At 42.6% G+C, this 15,187-nt stretch overlaps 1 protein-coding gene across 1 annotated transcript in view; it reads left to right on the forward strand.

Moving 5' to 3' along the window:
- Positions 1-6,536, forward strand: part of ABCB9 (ATP binding cassette subfamily B member 9) — a 32,833-nt gene extending 26,297 nt beyond the window's left edge. The window contains 3 exon segments of the mRNA XM_043498356.1: positions 1,408-1,544; positions 4,775-4,913; positions 4,916-6,536. Of these exon segments, the coding sequence (XP_043354291.1) occupies positions 1,408-1,544; positions 4,775-4,913; positions 4,916-5,073 (434 nt within the window). The 3' untranslated portion in view covers positions 5,074-6,536.
- The last annotated feature ends 8,651 nt before the right edge of the window (positions 6,537-15,187 follow it).

Consider the following 15,187-nt stretch of genomic DNA (forward strand, 5'->3'; position numbering starts at 1 on the left):
TGGTAACTTAGGGCCTGAAAGACTCCCATTGAGTTCAGTGGGATCAGGTCCTTATTGAGGAGTATTGAACTTAAAAATCCCAGACCAGCATTTCAAAGGAGGGCACAGTTAGAATAGCTGCTGGGAGACGAGAACACTCCTCTCTTCTTGTACCAAAATACTTTTGGTTCCTGTATTCAGGGTAGGGGAGAGACAAAATATTGAACAAGGAAAGTTGATCTGTATCCAAAGCATTTAAATATATGTTCTGGAAGTGAGAGAGGGAAAACAGCCAAAGAACCTTGGGCCCTTCATTCTCCATCTATCAGTTTGGTGGTTTATATGAGTGGTGGGTCTCAGTTCAGTTTCCAGGGCTCTAGTGTCTATTTAACCCCCCTCCCCCCATAACGATTGACACTAAGGGTACCGCTACACAGTCCATGATAGTGAGCCTCCAAGCCAGGGCCGACAGAGTGGAGCTCACGGGACTTGTGCTACTGCACCAAAAATATCTGCAACATGGTTGCACCTCAGGCTGGAGCCTGGGCTCTGAAGCTGAGGGAGGGGGATGTGTTTCAGAGCCTGAGCTCCAACTCGAGATGCAATATCAACATAATTTTTTTAGTATGGTAGCACAAGCGCTGTGAGTCTGAGTCTGTCATCTTGGGCTTGGAGGACTCACTGACGCTCACTGTATAGACATATCCTTAGTGTCCCTGTTTGTGGTCTGGGCAGAGGCCCCAAGGACTGAACAGGATCAGTCCATAGAGATTGAATGAGCCCCCCCGTTCCCTTAATGCAGTCCTTTCATCTTAGAGATGAGGTGCATTAGGGCACTAGCCTAGGACTTGAGAGACTGCAGTTCAATTCCCTGCTCTGCCACCAACTTCCTATGTCACCTTGGGCAAGTCACTTAACCTTAGAGTATCATAGAATCATAGAATATCAGGGTTAGAAGGGACCTCAGGAGATCACCTAGTCCAACTCCCTACTCAAAGCAGGACCACTCCCCAATTTTTGCCCCAGATCCCTAAATAGCCCCCTCAAGGATTGAACTCACAACCCTGGCTTTAGCAGGCCAATGCTCAAACCGCTGAGCTATCCCTCCCCCGCATAGGAACAGTTTATCAAGGGTCATGGTGGATTCTGCTTCAATAATGATTTTTAAGCAAGATTGGATGTTTTTACTAAAAGACCTGCTCTAGGAGTTACTTTGGGGAAGTTCTCTGGCCTGGGTTATACAGGAGTTTAGACTAGATGATCACAGTAGTTCCTTCTGGTCTTGGAATCTATGAATCTCTCTCTGCAGCTTAGTTCCCCACAGGGAAGATCGCACGGCCTTACGTCACGGGGGTGTACTGAAAGAAATCTGAATCCAGTGATGCATCTTGATTTTGTCTCATTTCCCCCCCCCCTTTCATCAAACAGAAGCTGGTGAAAAAGGAGCCCAGCTGTCTGGTGGTCAGAAGCAGAGAGTGGCTATTGCAAGGGCTTTGATCCGAGCCCCCCCAATCCTAATCCTAGATGAAGCCACAAGTGCCCTGGATGCAGAGAGTGAACACACGGTTAGTAGGGCTAATTCAGTTTATTTCAGGAGCTAAATAGGAGTAAAGTCTGGACTCGGGCTACAGATGGGCAGAGACCTGAGCTGAAATTTCTAGATGGTGGGCCTGCATAGTCTGGTCATACTGTATTGTCTTCTTAACATCTGGCAATTGTTGTATGAGCAGCTAAGAATTAGAAACTAATTTCCACTTTATCTTCTCTCAGACATAACATTGTAACCATTACAGAGGGAATGATCTGGCATCTATAACATACCAAGCCTAATTCAGGTTAGATACAAATCGCTTTGCCCAGGGAAGAAGTTAAACAAGGCACAATAACGTTACACAACATCTTAGGACAGGGAGTGGAGAAAACTGTATCCTGGTGAAACTGCAGTAAGACAGAATGTAATTGCCTGAGCTGGAATGTAGCCAGGACACCAGAATGAGCCTCTCCGCTCTTGCCAAAAGTACCCAGGGAGTCTTCAGGGACAGTGAGCAGTCAAAGCCTTTGTCTAGTCTTTTATGACACCTTCGTACCACAGCGCCCCCAAACACCGTGTTGGGATATTGCTTTGGTGCCATCTTGAAGGAAAATTGGTGAATTGCCAGCACCACTTTCTGCAGCACCTACATTCTCCATAGAGATCTCCCATCTGAGTACAGTAATGCCTCGCTTAACGTTGTAGTTATGTTCCTGAAAAATGCTACTTTAAGCAAAACGATGTTAAGCAAATCCAATTTCCCCATAATAATTAATGTAAATAGGGGGGCTAGGTTCCAGGGAAATTTTTTTCACCGGACAAAAGACTATATATATACACACAGAGTATAAGTTTTAAACAAACAATTTAATACTGTACACAGCAATGATGATTGTGAAGCTTGGTTGAGGTGGTGGAGTTAGAGGGTGGGATATTTCCCAGGGAATGCCTTGCTGCTAAATGATTACCTAGCACTTGGCTGAGCCCCCAAGGGTTAACACATTGTTGTTAATGTAGCCTCACACTCTACAAGACCACACAAATGGAGGGAGGAGACACAGTAGATGCATGGCAGTGGCTGCAAACATTCCCTGCGGAAACTGAACATGATGATGGACTCACGCTATCCCACTGGAGCACACCACTCCCTCCACTTTCCAAAGTGCCGGGGGGTGCACGTGTGTTTGTATGAGAGACACATACCGTGTGTGTGTGTTGTGTGGTGTGGTGTGTGTGTGTGAGAGAGAGACATACACCGTATCAGAGAGACACACTTTGTGCGTGCATGTGTGTGTGCACACGTGTGAGTGAGAGAGAGAGGTGCATTGCCCTTTTAAGTATGCTACCCCCACTCTGAGTACACTGCCTTTTAAGTAGATCAGCAAGTTGAGACAGCAGCTGCTGCCAGCAAGCTCCCTCCATCCTGAGTCCTGTGTGTGTCCCCCTGCTCTGTGGAGATGGGGTGCAGGAGCAGGGGGAGGGGAAAATCTGACATCAGCACCCCTCTTTCCCCCCCATCCCCTGCACAGCAAGCAGGAGGCTCCAGGAGCAGTGCCAAGGCAGAGGGCGGGAGCAGCATATGGCAATGGGGGGAGGGACACCTGAACTGCCTGGCAATCGATAGCCTGCTGGGGGGCAGCCGCACAGGGAACTTAGGGGGCTGCCAGCCCACCCTGGTTCCAAGCCCTCACCAGCTCGGTCCAACGGGCGCTCTTCCTGCAAGCAGTGGACAAAGCAGGTGGCTGCCAAACAATGTTATAAGGGAGCATTGCGCAACTTTAAACAAGCATGTTCTCTAATAGATCAGCGATGAAACAACGTTAACTGGGACGACATTAAGTGAGGAGTTACTGTAGTGATTTTCCCCCAGACTTGCTTTGCTTTCAGAGATCTGATGATATCACAGCTTGAGGAGGTAATATGACTGCAGATCTACTGAACAATTCAGCAAAAATGTGGGGACTTGAGATCCATGGTTGACTGCAACTGGTTTGAATGCCTCATGTCAGAATGACTCAGTTGGTAGCACTCATCTGAGTCAGACTGGAGCTGAAGTCCCACAGCAGGACCTAAGGTCATATCTCTTGGTGATGCTACTGTGCAGTACACGGAGCCTGGGACATTGTTAGGAACAGTCAGACACATTGTATTTTGAACTTGTATACTATCATCTCAGTACACGATGCAACTTAATATGAGGCACTATAGCAAGATGTGTAGTCTACAGTGCCTGTCCAAAAACAGCATGATCCCTACGGTTAAGAGAAACTGACTCATAAATGTTGAAGCTGGCAGTGGAAAGGTGTTTAATATAATATACTTTACATTTATCCCACGGCATTATACAAACTTCTGACCATTGAAATGCAGCCACCTCTAGGACAGAGTGCAGCACCTGCCACACTCCACAGCAGCGGGATGGAGGGGAAGTTTTGACTCTGGTTACTGAGGAAAATCTTAATTCTTAAAAAATGTGTATGGGTTCGTTAATGTCCACACACAAACAGATGGGACTTGGGCGTTTGGAGGGGCCTGCCTGAAAGTCCCACTGAAATATACAAAAGGCTGACACTGGCTCTAGTCAAACTGAAATACAGGTTTGTATTTGTGTAACATGAATGCATTTCAGGATTAGTACTGCTGACAGCCAGATGCTTTGTTCATGATGACAGCTGTGGGACTACAGCCATCTTTGTTTCCGAGCAGGTAGAAGGTGTGTCCATTTGACACATACCTAGTCACCAGCTGCCTCACTATGTTAAGACAAATGTCAGTTTTTTGTGATGCTGCCTTTATTGTTCTCAGCCAGTAAATCCCCTTTTTTCCAAACCAGTGTATTCACTAAGTGCAAGCTTCTTTCAGCCCCTGCCTCTATAGAGGGGCTTCTAAATTTAGGGCCCAGTCCTAATGAGAGTTCACCTTGCAGGATCAGGGCTGTAATCTCTAGACCCACCAGACCAGTTAATGGCTGCAGCAGCAGCTGCTGCATTGCATGGATGGGATTTGTGAGTTGAACTTTGAGCGGTTTGAGGGAGTGCTTAGGGATAAATAGTCCATCCAGAGCAGTGATATTCATGCTTATTTCCCATTAATACTAATGGGACATCCTGTTCATAGATCCATGTGTATCCTGAGGAGAATAAACCTGTTATTGCAGATTTCTTAGTAAGGAGTCATTAAAGACACCCCCCCTCCATCCCCATGGATAACAATGACATTTATATGTTAATCTCTTCCCTTCCTCACCCCCATCCCCCCAAACAGATTCAGCAAGCGATTTATGGTGACTTGCAGAACCACACTGTGCTTGTCATAGCCCACAGGCTGAGCACTGTCGAGAAGGCACACAACATCATTGTTTTAGACAAGGGCCGAGTGGTGCAGCAGGGAATGCACAAGGAGCTCAGGAAGAAGGCGGCCTTTATTCTAAGCTGGTGCAGAGACAGATCCTCGGGCTCGAAACTGGCACAGGGGATGGCTGTCATCTGGAGACTAGCTTAGCTGCTGCCAGTGGAGATTCAATGAAGCCGCCGGGAGGACTGGATGAAGAGTTCAGGGTGTGACGTGCTCTCTCTGGATTGAGACAGGATGGTTACAATCCTGTAGCTCACAAGTGAGAGAGCACCAAGGATTCCATGAAAGATCCTTGTTGGGATGCTGAAACAGGAGTCCACTGTAGTCCAGACTTGGACACATTACTGTAGAACAAGGCCTGTTTACTAGTCACGCATACTAAGCTTCCAGTAGGCAGACTGGTAAACAGGGAAACAATGGCCCAGTTTATTAAGGGGAGTTGGATCTTTAGCAGTTCCCAGTATTTCTATTGGGTTTCTTTTCTTAGAGTCAGCAATTCCCAAGGCAGTTGATGGGGTCTGTTCTCCCACTGATATGTCTGTTTAACTGCTGTTAATTGTAATGGGTGTTACACACATGCATGGAGGGAAGAATTAAACCCTTAAGGAACTTCAGGAGGTAGTTTTGTGAATTGGTAGGAAGACATTGAACATAAAGTAAGATCTTGATCCTGCAGTCACTCTATGGTGCCAATCCTGTACTCAGTGAAGTCAATGAAAAGACTCACATTGACTTCAATGGAAGCTGGATCAGTTCCAAAGTGCAGAACTCTTACTCAAATCTATGAGAGTTCTGCACAGAGTGTCTGCAGGTTCAGGCTCTTGTCTAAAACATTACCATGCAGAGCTTTTATTAGCTTCATTGCAGTGAGCCAGGGGCCCACCGGCAGATCCTGCTTTCTGAATCGCTGATGGAGTTTGGTGATTTTTTGTTTTTCAAGGATGTAAGTTTTACCATAGCTTGGTTAATTTTTTAAATGGCTCTATCTCTATGGGCACCAGCATGGTTTCTGTCTGGCTCCATCGTCCATTGAAAGCCAGTTAGTCTTATTTCAAAATGTGCTTGTTTTTAAATTAACAATTTCAGTGCCGGGTTGAGAAATATTACCTAAAATCAGGCATAAAATATAAATAATGGCACTTTATAAACCCTACCCAGGCCCCATTCAGCTGTGGGCTATGCTAGCAATGTCAGTGCATGAAAAATCCATACAGCCGCATTCCTTGAAATCTAACTCCAACTGCCTGAATTCCACATTTAGTTCTTTGATTGGTTTTTTAAATTATTTATTTATTAGTAGGAAGGCAGAAAGAAAAATACCATTTCTAACTGCATACAACACTGGTGGAGCTGGCCCAATCTTACTATCACTCCATAAAGATTGGCAGGAATGTTTATGCAGCCCACAAGGTGTGATTTTAAAAATTAGCATTAATTGTATCTTGTACAGGGAAGATTGGTTCAGGTTGCGCAGTTATTTAATGACCTCAAGCACTTTAGTTCTCAAGTTAATTACTTTCTGGGGTTTGGATGCTGCTCTGTAATACTTTGTGGCAGCTTTCTTGTTTGCCATGTTGTTGTTTTTTATTTTTAAAGTGATGTTTTACAAACTGTTTTAGTGTCCTCAAGGGATACTTTAAAAATAAAATACTACCTCTGCCGTTCAACTTCATACCCAGTGTCTCAAGACTTGATTAATTTACAAATAAGTTGCAGGTTATTTTTAACGAGACAACTTGTGAATACAACCACATACCTTTCTAGCCCTGTCACTGGGAATGATGCAATACCTACAAGGATCAGGTTAGGCTGAACATCAGCTAATCATATTGAAACCTAACAGTAGGTGTAACCAGCTTCATGACTTGTTTTTGTTCTGTGTCTCATTTGGTTAGTATGTCTGCCCTTCTGTGTGATATTATCTCATCATTTCACAAAGCAATGTGCCCCATGACCAGCTCTATCTTTAGTATCCAGCCTTTGTAATGTGATAAAAGTCTGGGCCCTGGAATTCAAAGGAACCCAAGGGTGATGCCATTCCTAGTACAATCTTTTATTTATCTTCTGTGCTTGTGAAATTGTGCCTCTAACATTCTAGAGAGTCATCTGTACCGTTCTACAGACACTTCCATAGTTAAAGGTAAATAGCTAGACACATACCTGATTGCAGAAAATTATTCTATAGGTTGTGACAAGTGTATGGACCCCATGTAGAAGCTGAAAGGGTTAGGGTTAATCTGCATTTTACATCAATGTAACTAAGACCAAAATGTGGCCAATAGTCCTTAAAAGTGGAGTAAATTTCTACTCCTTGCAAAGTCTGAGAAATGGGTTATGGACCTAGGAACACTGCCTTTGCCTATGAATGCTAGTTAGAACAATCTTGGGTAAAGAAATAAAGTGCCAGCTAACAAATGGGATGCTGGAACCAGAGCTAGAGGTACATGGGTAAGCGGAGAGTCCTATCAAAATTAAATCGGGTATGTAAACGGTCATACATTCATTGCATGCCAGCCTCTCAACGATTGTACTGAACTGAGCTTGCATATGCTTTGTTAAACATGCACTCAAATAGGATTCTTGGTTCCCAGGCTTATTATTATAATCTCATTTTTATTAATACTCCAGATGTTAGATCCTAAGAACACTTGGCAACTGCAAACTGGGCCATCTCTGCACAGTCGACAACATCAGATTTGACTTTCTAGGTGTCATTGTCACAGATGCTGAATTCCCTACTATACAGTAGAAAAACTCAAGCAATTTTCTGGATAGGGTTAAATGTTAGGGTTTGTGAATATCCTTAGTTATCCTGTCAACCACAAGTAGGGCTGGATCTTTCTTTATGCTAAGATCCCTAAGATTTCCTTATAGCTTTGGTGCCTTGGAGTGAGCCCAGACTAAAAGTCAGGATAGTAATTGCAGCTCTACGACTGACTCTGTTTTTTTGACTTGGGCAAGTACTTCAATAATTAATATTTACAGATCACTGCAAGTGTATTATACATTCTGCCTTCCACGAACATATGAACTCACAACTTCCAGTGTTACCCCATCTATAAAATGGGGTACTACTGCCTCACAGGGATGTTTGTATCAGTTAACATTTTAAAACACTTTGAAGATGTCTGCAAAGTATTTTATTCTTATTGTGACTGTACCATTGCTATAGTGAGGGTTGAAATAGCTGTTCTATTCTAAACCCCCTCATTCATTCTCATTCTGTCTGTTCAGATCCTGTTGAGTTATGCAATCCTGGAGAAAAAGTTTTTCTCCTTTTAAGATAAAGGGATTTATTTTCCACACATAACTCAGCTGACTCTTGACCTTGATACTGAAGGCACATGCTGCAGAGCTGGAAGAAATTAGGTTTGGAAAGAAGTTCAGAATGATTGCAATTGCTATGCTGAGCATGTGTAGCACTTTCCTTCCTACAGCTACTTCATGTCATTCCAAGAGCTGTGTGTATACTGGCATAAACACAACTGTGTTTGGTGTAAATGCTGAAGGACCCCACCAGAAATCTATACAAGGTGAGATACTGTGGTCATAACCACGCATCAGTAACACATGGTTACATCTGTACCTTCATGCTGACAATGAAGCAGATGTCCTGTTGACATCACCATGGAAACATAGTGTGGTGAATCAACCCAGCTGTGTTTATTTCAGTATGTGTATATTCTAATAAATCTGACTATGCCGAAATAAGAACATGTATTTATTTCAGTGGTTAGGCATTGGAGTGTTTGGTTACACAGGTATGGGAAGACATTACAGATCCACAAAGCACCTGTGTTTCAATATTTGAGTTGCTAGATATCTTTGTTTTTCAGATCTGAGCGCCTTAGCTTCTAAGTTTTGTGCACTGACTTCATTGGGAATTTATGATGACCAGGGTGTCCAGGACTAGGCTCTTACTGTATTGCCTCTGTAGCATACCCTGCCCTTTCTAGTCTGAGAAGCTGACAATCAGCTCTTGCTCTCTCAACTAGCATTGGGACCACTCTCTCTACCCCAATGTGCTGGATGGTCACATCATTTTGATATGTGAGAGAATCAGCCTTTGACTAAAATGGGGTGTCTAAAGAGAAGCTCCAGGGGGCTCCTCTTCCTAAATATACACAAGGAAATTAACACGCCACAGGGTAGCTTAAATGATGTACATTGTTTAAAAAAAACAAAAAACAAAAAAAAAGGAGTACTTGTGGCACTTTAGAGACTAACAAATTTATTTGGGCATAAGCTTTCGTGGGCTAAAACCCACTTCATTAGAGCAAGGGTTAATATGCTCCAAAGATTATATTTGCAAATTCGGGTTTCTACTAATTAACCAGTTTTTCCAGGCAAAACAAGCTGTCAAAAAGGTGACTTGCAAAACATGGATACACCTAATAAATATGCACTGGTACCGGAAATAACCTTGACATGATACAAGGTGAGAAAGGGGATTCCAGGATCATATTTAAAAATACATCAATATAAATATTAATAAAATAGATTGGATGCTGATTCTTTCTAATACTAATGTTGGATTCTTTATTAAATGCTATGCAATATGAATTTCATTTTGATCCTGAGATTTTTCATTCCTTTCTACTGAAAAGAAATTCCTCTTGCCAGAAGAAAGCACTTTGATAGATATACAGGCCACTTTTGCAATGGCTATGGGAGAAACCCACTTCACTACACGTGTTAGTTTTGATTGTATAACAGATTGTTGTAAGGAAAGGAGCCTATGTTCCATAATTTGCATGTTGACAAATGTAATGTTCATAAAATACTGTCAGCATAAAAGTAATGCCAGTAAAGATAAACAGAAACCACTCCTAAGCATCTGATGTCATGACATGCACAGTTCGTGATAAGTGTGGCGTACCTCCCAGTGTCCCAACAGAGGCAAGATTCTGGAGTTCTTGACACCCAGCCCTCTGCTCAGTCCAAGAGACTATTCTGCCTCAATACCTTTATCTCTCATTAATGTGACTAAATGGAATTGCACATAACTGTCAAGATTGGAATACATGTTTATACAAAAGCAGCTGAGCTCTGCTGTCTCATTTCACCTCTCTTTTAACCTCAGCCTCTCCCAGCTGGCTAGGAAGCTAAATTATACATAAACTTGTCCAAGAAGGTAGGGCTATAGGTGACTAAAATGCCACCCAGCAAGCTACAATAAGCAGAAACTCCACCCCAGCTCTTAAACAAGTCTGACTAAGAAGGTAGAAAGGTTATTGGCAATATGGGTTGTACTCAGGGGTTGAAAGTAAGCTGGTACGGCATACCGGTAAAAAGTGGCCACTGGTACCAGCCTGTACTCAGCTGACATTAAAGTGCTGCTGCTGGTAGGGACCCATCAGAGCCGCCAATGGGGGTCACAAAAGGGGCAGTGATGTTAAAGTGCTGCCTCTTATGCACCCCTGGGGCTGCCGACGGGGAGGGGGGGCAGGAGGGCCAAAAGGAGGGCCGGAGCAGCTGCCCCGGTGCTGTGATTTAAAAGGGCCGGGGACTCCAGCCAGCCGGAGCCCCCGGCCCTTTTAAATCACTGCTGGAGCCCCAGGCAGCATGGGCCAGGCAGCGTGGATGGGCTGGCTGGGGGATGCTGACCCCCCAGCCCTGCCCCTTATGGAGCCAGCCCCTGCATTGGTAAGTGTTGAATGTTACTTTCACCCCTGGTTGTACTTAAGCACTAATGAGTTTGTTCAAGTCCCTCTGTAAATTTTGCCATGATTTCACTATTATGTATCAGCTGGTTATAAACTTTAATTGAATAAAAGCTACTAATGTGAAGTGTGACTAATTAGAAGAACTGATTTACTTATGGCTGGATTACCAGACTCACAGCTACCCCCATTTTCACATAGCTCCCACTTGGTGCAGCAGTCTGAGGGAGGGGAAGTGGGCTGATCCTGACTGGGGCCTCGCTGTTCCACTGTAAACCAAATAACTAAACTAGTGAGTCTTCCTAAACAGGTAGTTGTAATATGAATAACAAATGTTTGATAGTCTTCACCCAATGAATTCAAAGCATTTTACAAGTATTTGTTATTCCTTACAATCCCCCTATGAAGTAGGAAGAAATCCCCAATTTTATAAATGAGGAAATAGGCAAAGGCTAAGAAACTTCCTGACGATCATACAATGAGTCAGTGGCAAAATTGGGTTTACACATCAGAGTTCCACACTCTTAAACCACACCATTGCCCAATACTGTTTATAAAGTGACCCTGATAAAGTTATACCCACTTTATACCTTTATAAAGGAGGGTCTCTTTTAAGCCCTCATCTATTTAATTTCTCCTCAAATGTCTTTTAAAAAATGTTATTTTTCCCACGATGATGGGTATGTGTGAATGTTATGTGATATTGTGTTGTCATAGCAATTATCTGCTAGTTTTGAATAACAAGGTCATACTGCAACAGCTCATGTCAGTCAGCTGTAAACACACAGGTGAAAATTGCTCATGAGTAACATTTATTTATCTTTTTTGTAGCATCTCCCACTGTTGAAGATATACACACAACAGAGATATTCTTCAAAAAGCACAACATACATGTTGTATGTTGATTGTGTGGCTTGCCTATAAATAATAATGACAACGATTGTTCAAAGAAAAGGAGTACTTTTGGCACCTTAGAGACTAACAAATTTATTTGAGCATAAGCTTTCGTGTAGCTCCTTTTCTTTTTGCGAATACAGGCTAACACGGCTGCTACTCTGAAACAAATGATTGTTCAGTATATTTGAGCCTGGGAGCTTAAATTCATAACTTTGCTAGACACTAAAAATCATGGAGTGAATTGAGACACTAGATTTATAGCTTACTATAACAATCTATAACCTGCTACCAACTCTGCCCAGCTGCTTTCTTCCCCCCTCCCTTCTTTTTTTCCCAGTGACTGGAGGGAAGTTAATGGGCCACTTCACCTTGAATGGCCCTTTGTGTTAACTACTTATGTCAAACAATCTGTTCCACCTTGTATTTAGCTGTGACATGATAAGTATGTTTCTCAGACCTGAAGAAGAGCTCTGTGTAAGCTTGTCTCTCATCAACAGAAGTTAGTCCAATAAAAGATGGACTTGTCTCTCTAATGATTGTTCAAGTCAAGGAGCTGAGTATGTTGTATTAGACTGACGACAGACCATATTTTTTTTATCTATACATTCAGGTGTCTGCTAGGATATCTTAGGCCAACTTCATCCTTGGTATAACTCCAATAAATTCAAATGCAACTTTATTACGCTTCAATGGAGATACACCAGAGATAAGCTTGACCTAATATGGTAACTGTATTTCTTCCATCACATCAAAAGTGGCAAAAACCAGGATAATGACCTTATGACCACTACTTGTCCTGTCCTCTTGGCTGCAAATATTCTAACTATCTAAGCATTCCAAGAAGTCAGTACTTACATAATATGCAGATTGGAAAATATATTGATCCAGTAAATGATTTTTAAGCATAATTTTATCAGCTACTATAGTAATTGGAAATTTCTGGGGTCAATTACTAGATCAAATTATTCCTGGTGTAACTCCATTGATGTTAATGGAATTACACCAGGAATACATTTTCCCATAGTGTATAAAACACTTCAGAATGTTGCTGCTATACAAATATTAACATATGTACTTAACATATATTAATCAGAAGAAATAAGCAAATTTTAAAATAAAGCAGATACTCCAACATGAGCCACAACTTTTTGGTGTGGTGGTTCTGAATCTTTATATCTTCAGGTTTTTTGCTGAATTAATAGTTTCTAAACAATTTGGATTTAATATGAAAGAAAGAGCTTTGCGTATGTTCTGTGATTCCACCCTTTAATAGAAAATACGTAGACACTGACAAGAGTTTGGCAAGATATTATATTAGCTATTTTTATATGAATGAGTACTAAATCTGGATTGAGAACAATAATCTGGTCATTCTTCTGAGACTTTATGCAGTCAAGAGCTAAATTAATAAGGAAGTGTGGCTAAAGTAAAGTTTTCCTTCCTAATTTACAGCTGTACAGCCATAAACAAAAGGGGAACAAAAATCATGTAATTATGTTAGTCTGGATTATTGAAATTCAGTGGCTTTCAACCTTTTTTCATTTACAGAACCCCTAAATATTTCAAATGGAGGTGCAGACCACTTTGGAACTCTTAGGGGTCTGCAGACCATAGGTTGAAAACCACTGCTGTAACTCATTGTATCTGAAACTAAACATGAAAATGATGCACAGGCTCCATCCAGCTAGTTCAGAATGCAGTGCCCACATTCTCCATGGACCTGAACTCAAGTCCCTCAACTGGCTCCCAGTCAGCTTCCAATGCCAATTTTGGTCCTAATTTTCAAAGCACCAAATGGATCAAGAACCAACTACATAAAAGACCAAATTCAGTCTATGAATCATGACAGCTGAGCTCCTCTGGGACAATGCAGATCTCAAAGCTCAGGACAAAGTATGTGAGAGCTGGAGACAAAACATTCTGTGCTGAAGGGATCTGACTAAGGAACAATCCTCCAGTAAAGAGCAAGTGAATCCAGAGTCTGATCATCTTTAGGAAGGGTGGCAAAACCTTTCTCACTGAGAAAGTCTTTCCACCATAAGTAATGGTCACAGTTCAAACATCCCTTTTATTCCCACACCTCTACCAACTCTTTCCCCCCCCAAAAAAAACCCCAACAACTACTCCATGCAGACTTATGATCTCAAAAAGGGAGAAGTACAAAAGCCACAAGGAATTCTACTAGGGAATTAATTATTGCTATTGATTTTACACAAGTGCTCAGCTGCTATGATGATAAGCAGCAGTATAAATCCCATAGATAGATTTCAATTTTACTCTGTGATTTTGTATTAAATAAAATTATACAGAAAACATTGATTCCATCACTGTATTGTTATTTACAAAATGTAAACACTAAGGGTCACATTATGTCATTTAGTATTAAATATAAATGCTAAGGCCCCAATCCTCTAAATATTTACACACGTTTAGCTTTGAGCATGTGCATAAGTCTTTGCAGCTGGAATTTCCGCTTGAAAATCTGTGTTACAATATCATAGAATCATAGAACTGGAAGGGACCTCGAGAGGTCATCTAGTCCAGTCCCCTGCACTCAAGGCAGGACTAAATATTATCTAAACCATCCCTGACAGGTGTTTGTCCAACCTGCTCTTAAAAATCCCCAGTGATGGAGATTCTACAACCTCCCTAGACAATTTATTCCAGTGCTTAACCACTCCGACAAGAAGTTTTTCTTAATGTCCAACCTAAACCACCCTTGCTGCAATTTAAGCCCCTTGGTTCTTCACCTATCCTCAGAAGTTAAGAAGAACAATTTTTCTCCCTCCTCCTTGTAACAACCTTTTATGTACTTGAAGACTATTATCATGTCCCCTCTCAGTCTTCTTTTTTCCAGACTAAACAAAACCAATTTTTTCAATTTCCCTCATAGGTCATGCTTTCTAGACCTTTAATCATTTTTGTTGCTCTTCTCTGGACTTTCTCCAATTTGTCCACATCTTTCCCGAAATGTGGCACCCAGAACTGAACACAATACTCAAGTTGAGGCCTAATCAGCGCAGAGTAGAACGGAATGGTTATGGACCTAAATGGTTAGTAATGTTGAAAATATGAAAGGCTTAGAACCTTTTATTTGTGCAGGGGTGGGGGCGGGGGCATAGTTTAGTGCTGGTGAAAGTGCCAGATTGTTATCCACAGAACAGGTACAGCTTGAGAAGGGGAAATACAAGCTTCTTCCTCCCTGTCAGCGTACCTCAACCCTGACCTGAAGGAACCATATATAGGGCGAAGAGGGGAGTTCAGTCTCCATTGCCTAGTCCTTCCCCTAGAGTACCCCAAACCCCATGATCCACTCTGTCCAACTCCACTGCTCACCTTCTTTGTGTCCTCCATACTCCAGTGACACTGCTTTCTCCAGACCCAACCGCACTCTCCCAAAAAAACCCCAATGCTACCCTGAATCCACCCCTTCAACTCCCTCCCGTAGTCTCTTCACCCTCCTCCCAGTTGCCATCAGTGTCCTCACAACTCCCCTCTCAGTGACCCCTGCTCCCCTCCCAGTTCCCCTCCTAGTGTCTCCCCTCAGTGACCCCTAGCTCTCATCCTCATGTCTCCCCTAGTGACTCCTGCTGCCCACCCAGTGACCCTCCCAGTTTCCCCCCAGTATCTCCCCTCAGTGACCTCTGCTCCCCTCCTCATTTCTCCCCTCCCAGTGACCACTGTTCCCTCTAAGCTGTGCATGTGTGTGCGCACAAACAGATCCTAAACACCGTGCACACAAAAATTTGCACAGAAGCAATTT

The sequence above is a fragment of the Dermochelys coriacea genome, chromosome 15, assembly GCF_009764565.3.
Source record: "Dermochelys coriacea isolate rDerCor1 chromosome 15, rDerCor1.pri.v4, whole genome shotgun sequence".
Classification (NCBI taxonomy): domain Eukaryota; kingdom Metazoa; phylum Chordata; order Testudines; family Dermochelyidae; genus Dermochelys; species Dermochelys coriacea.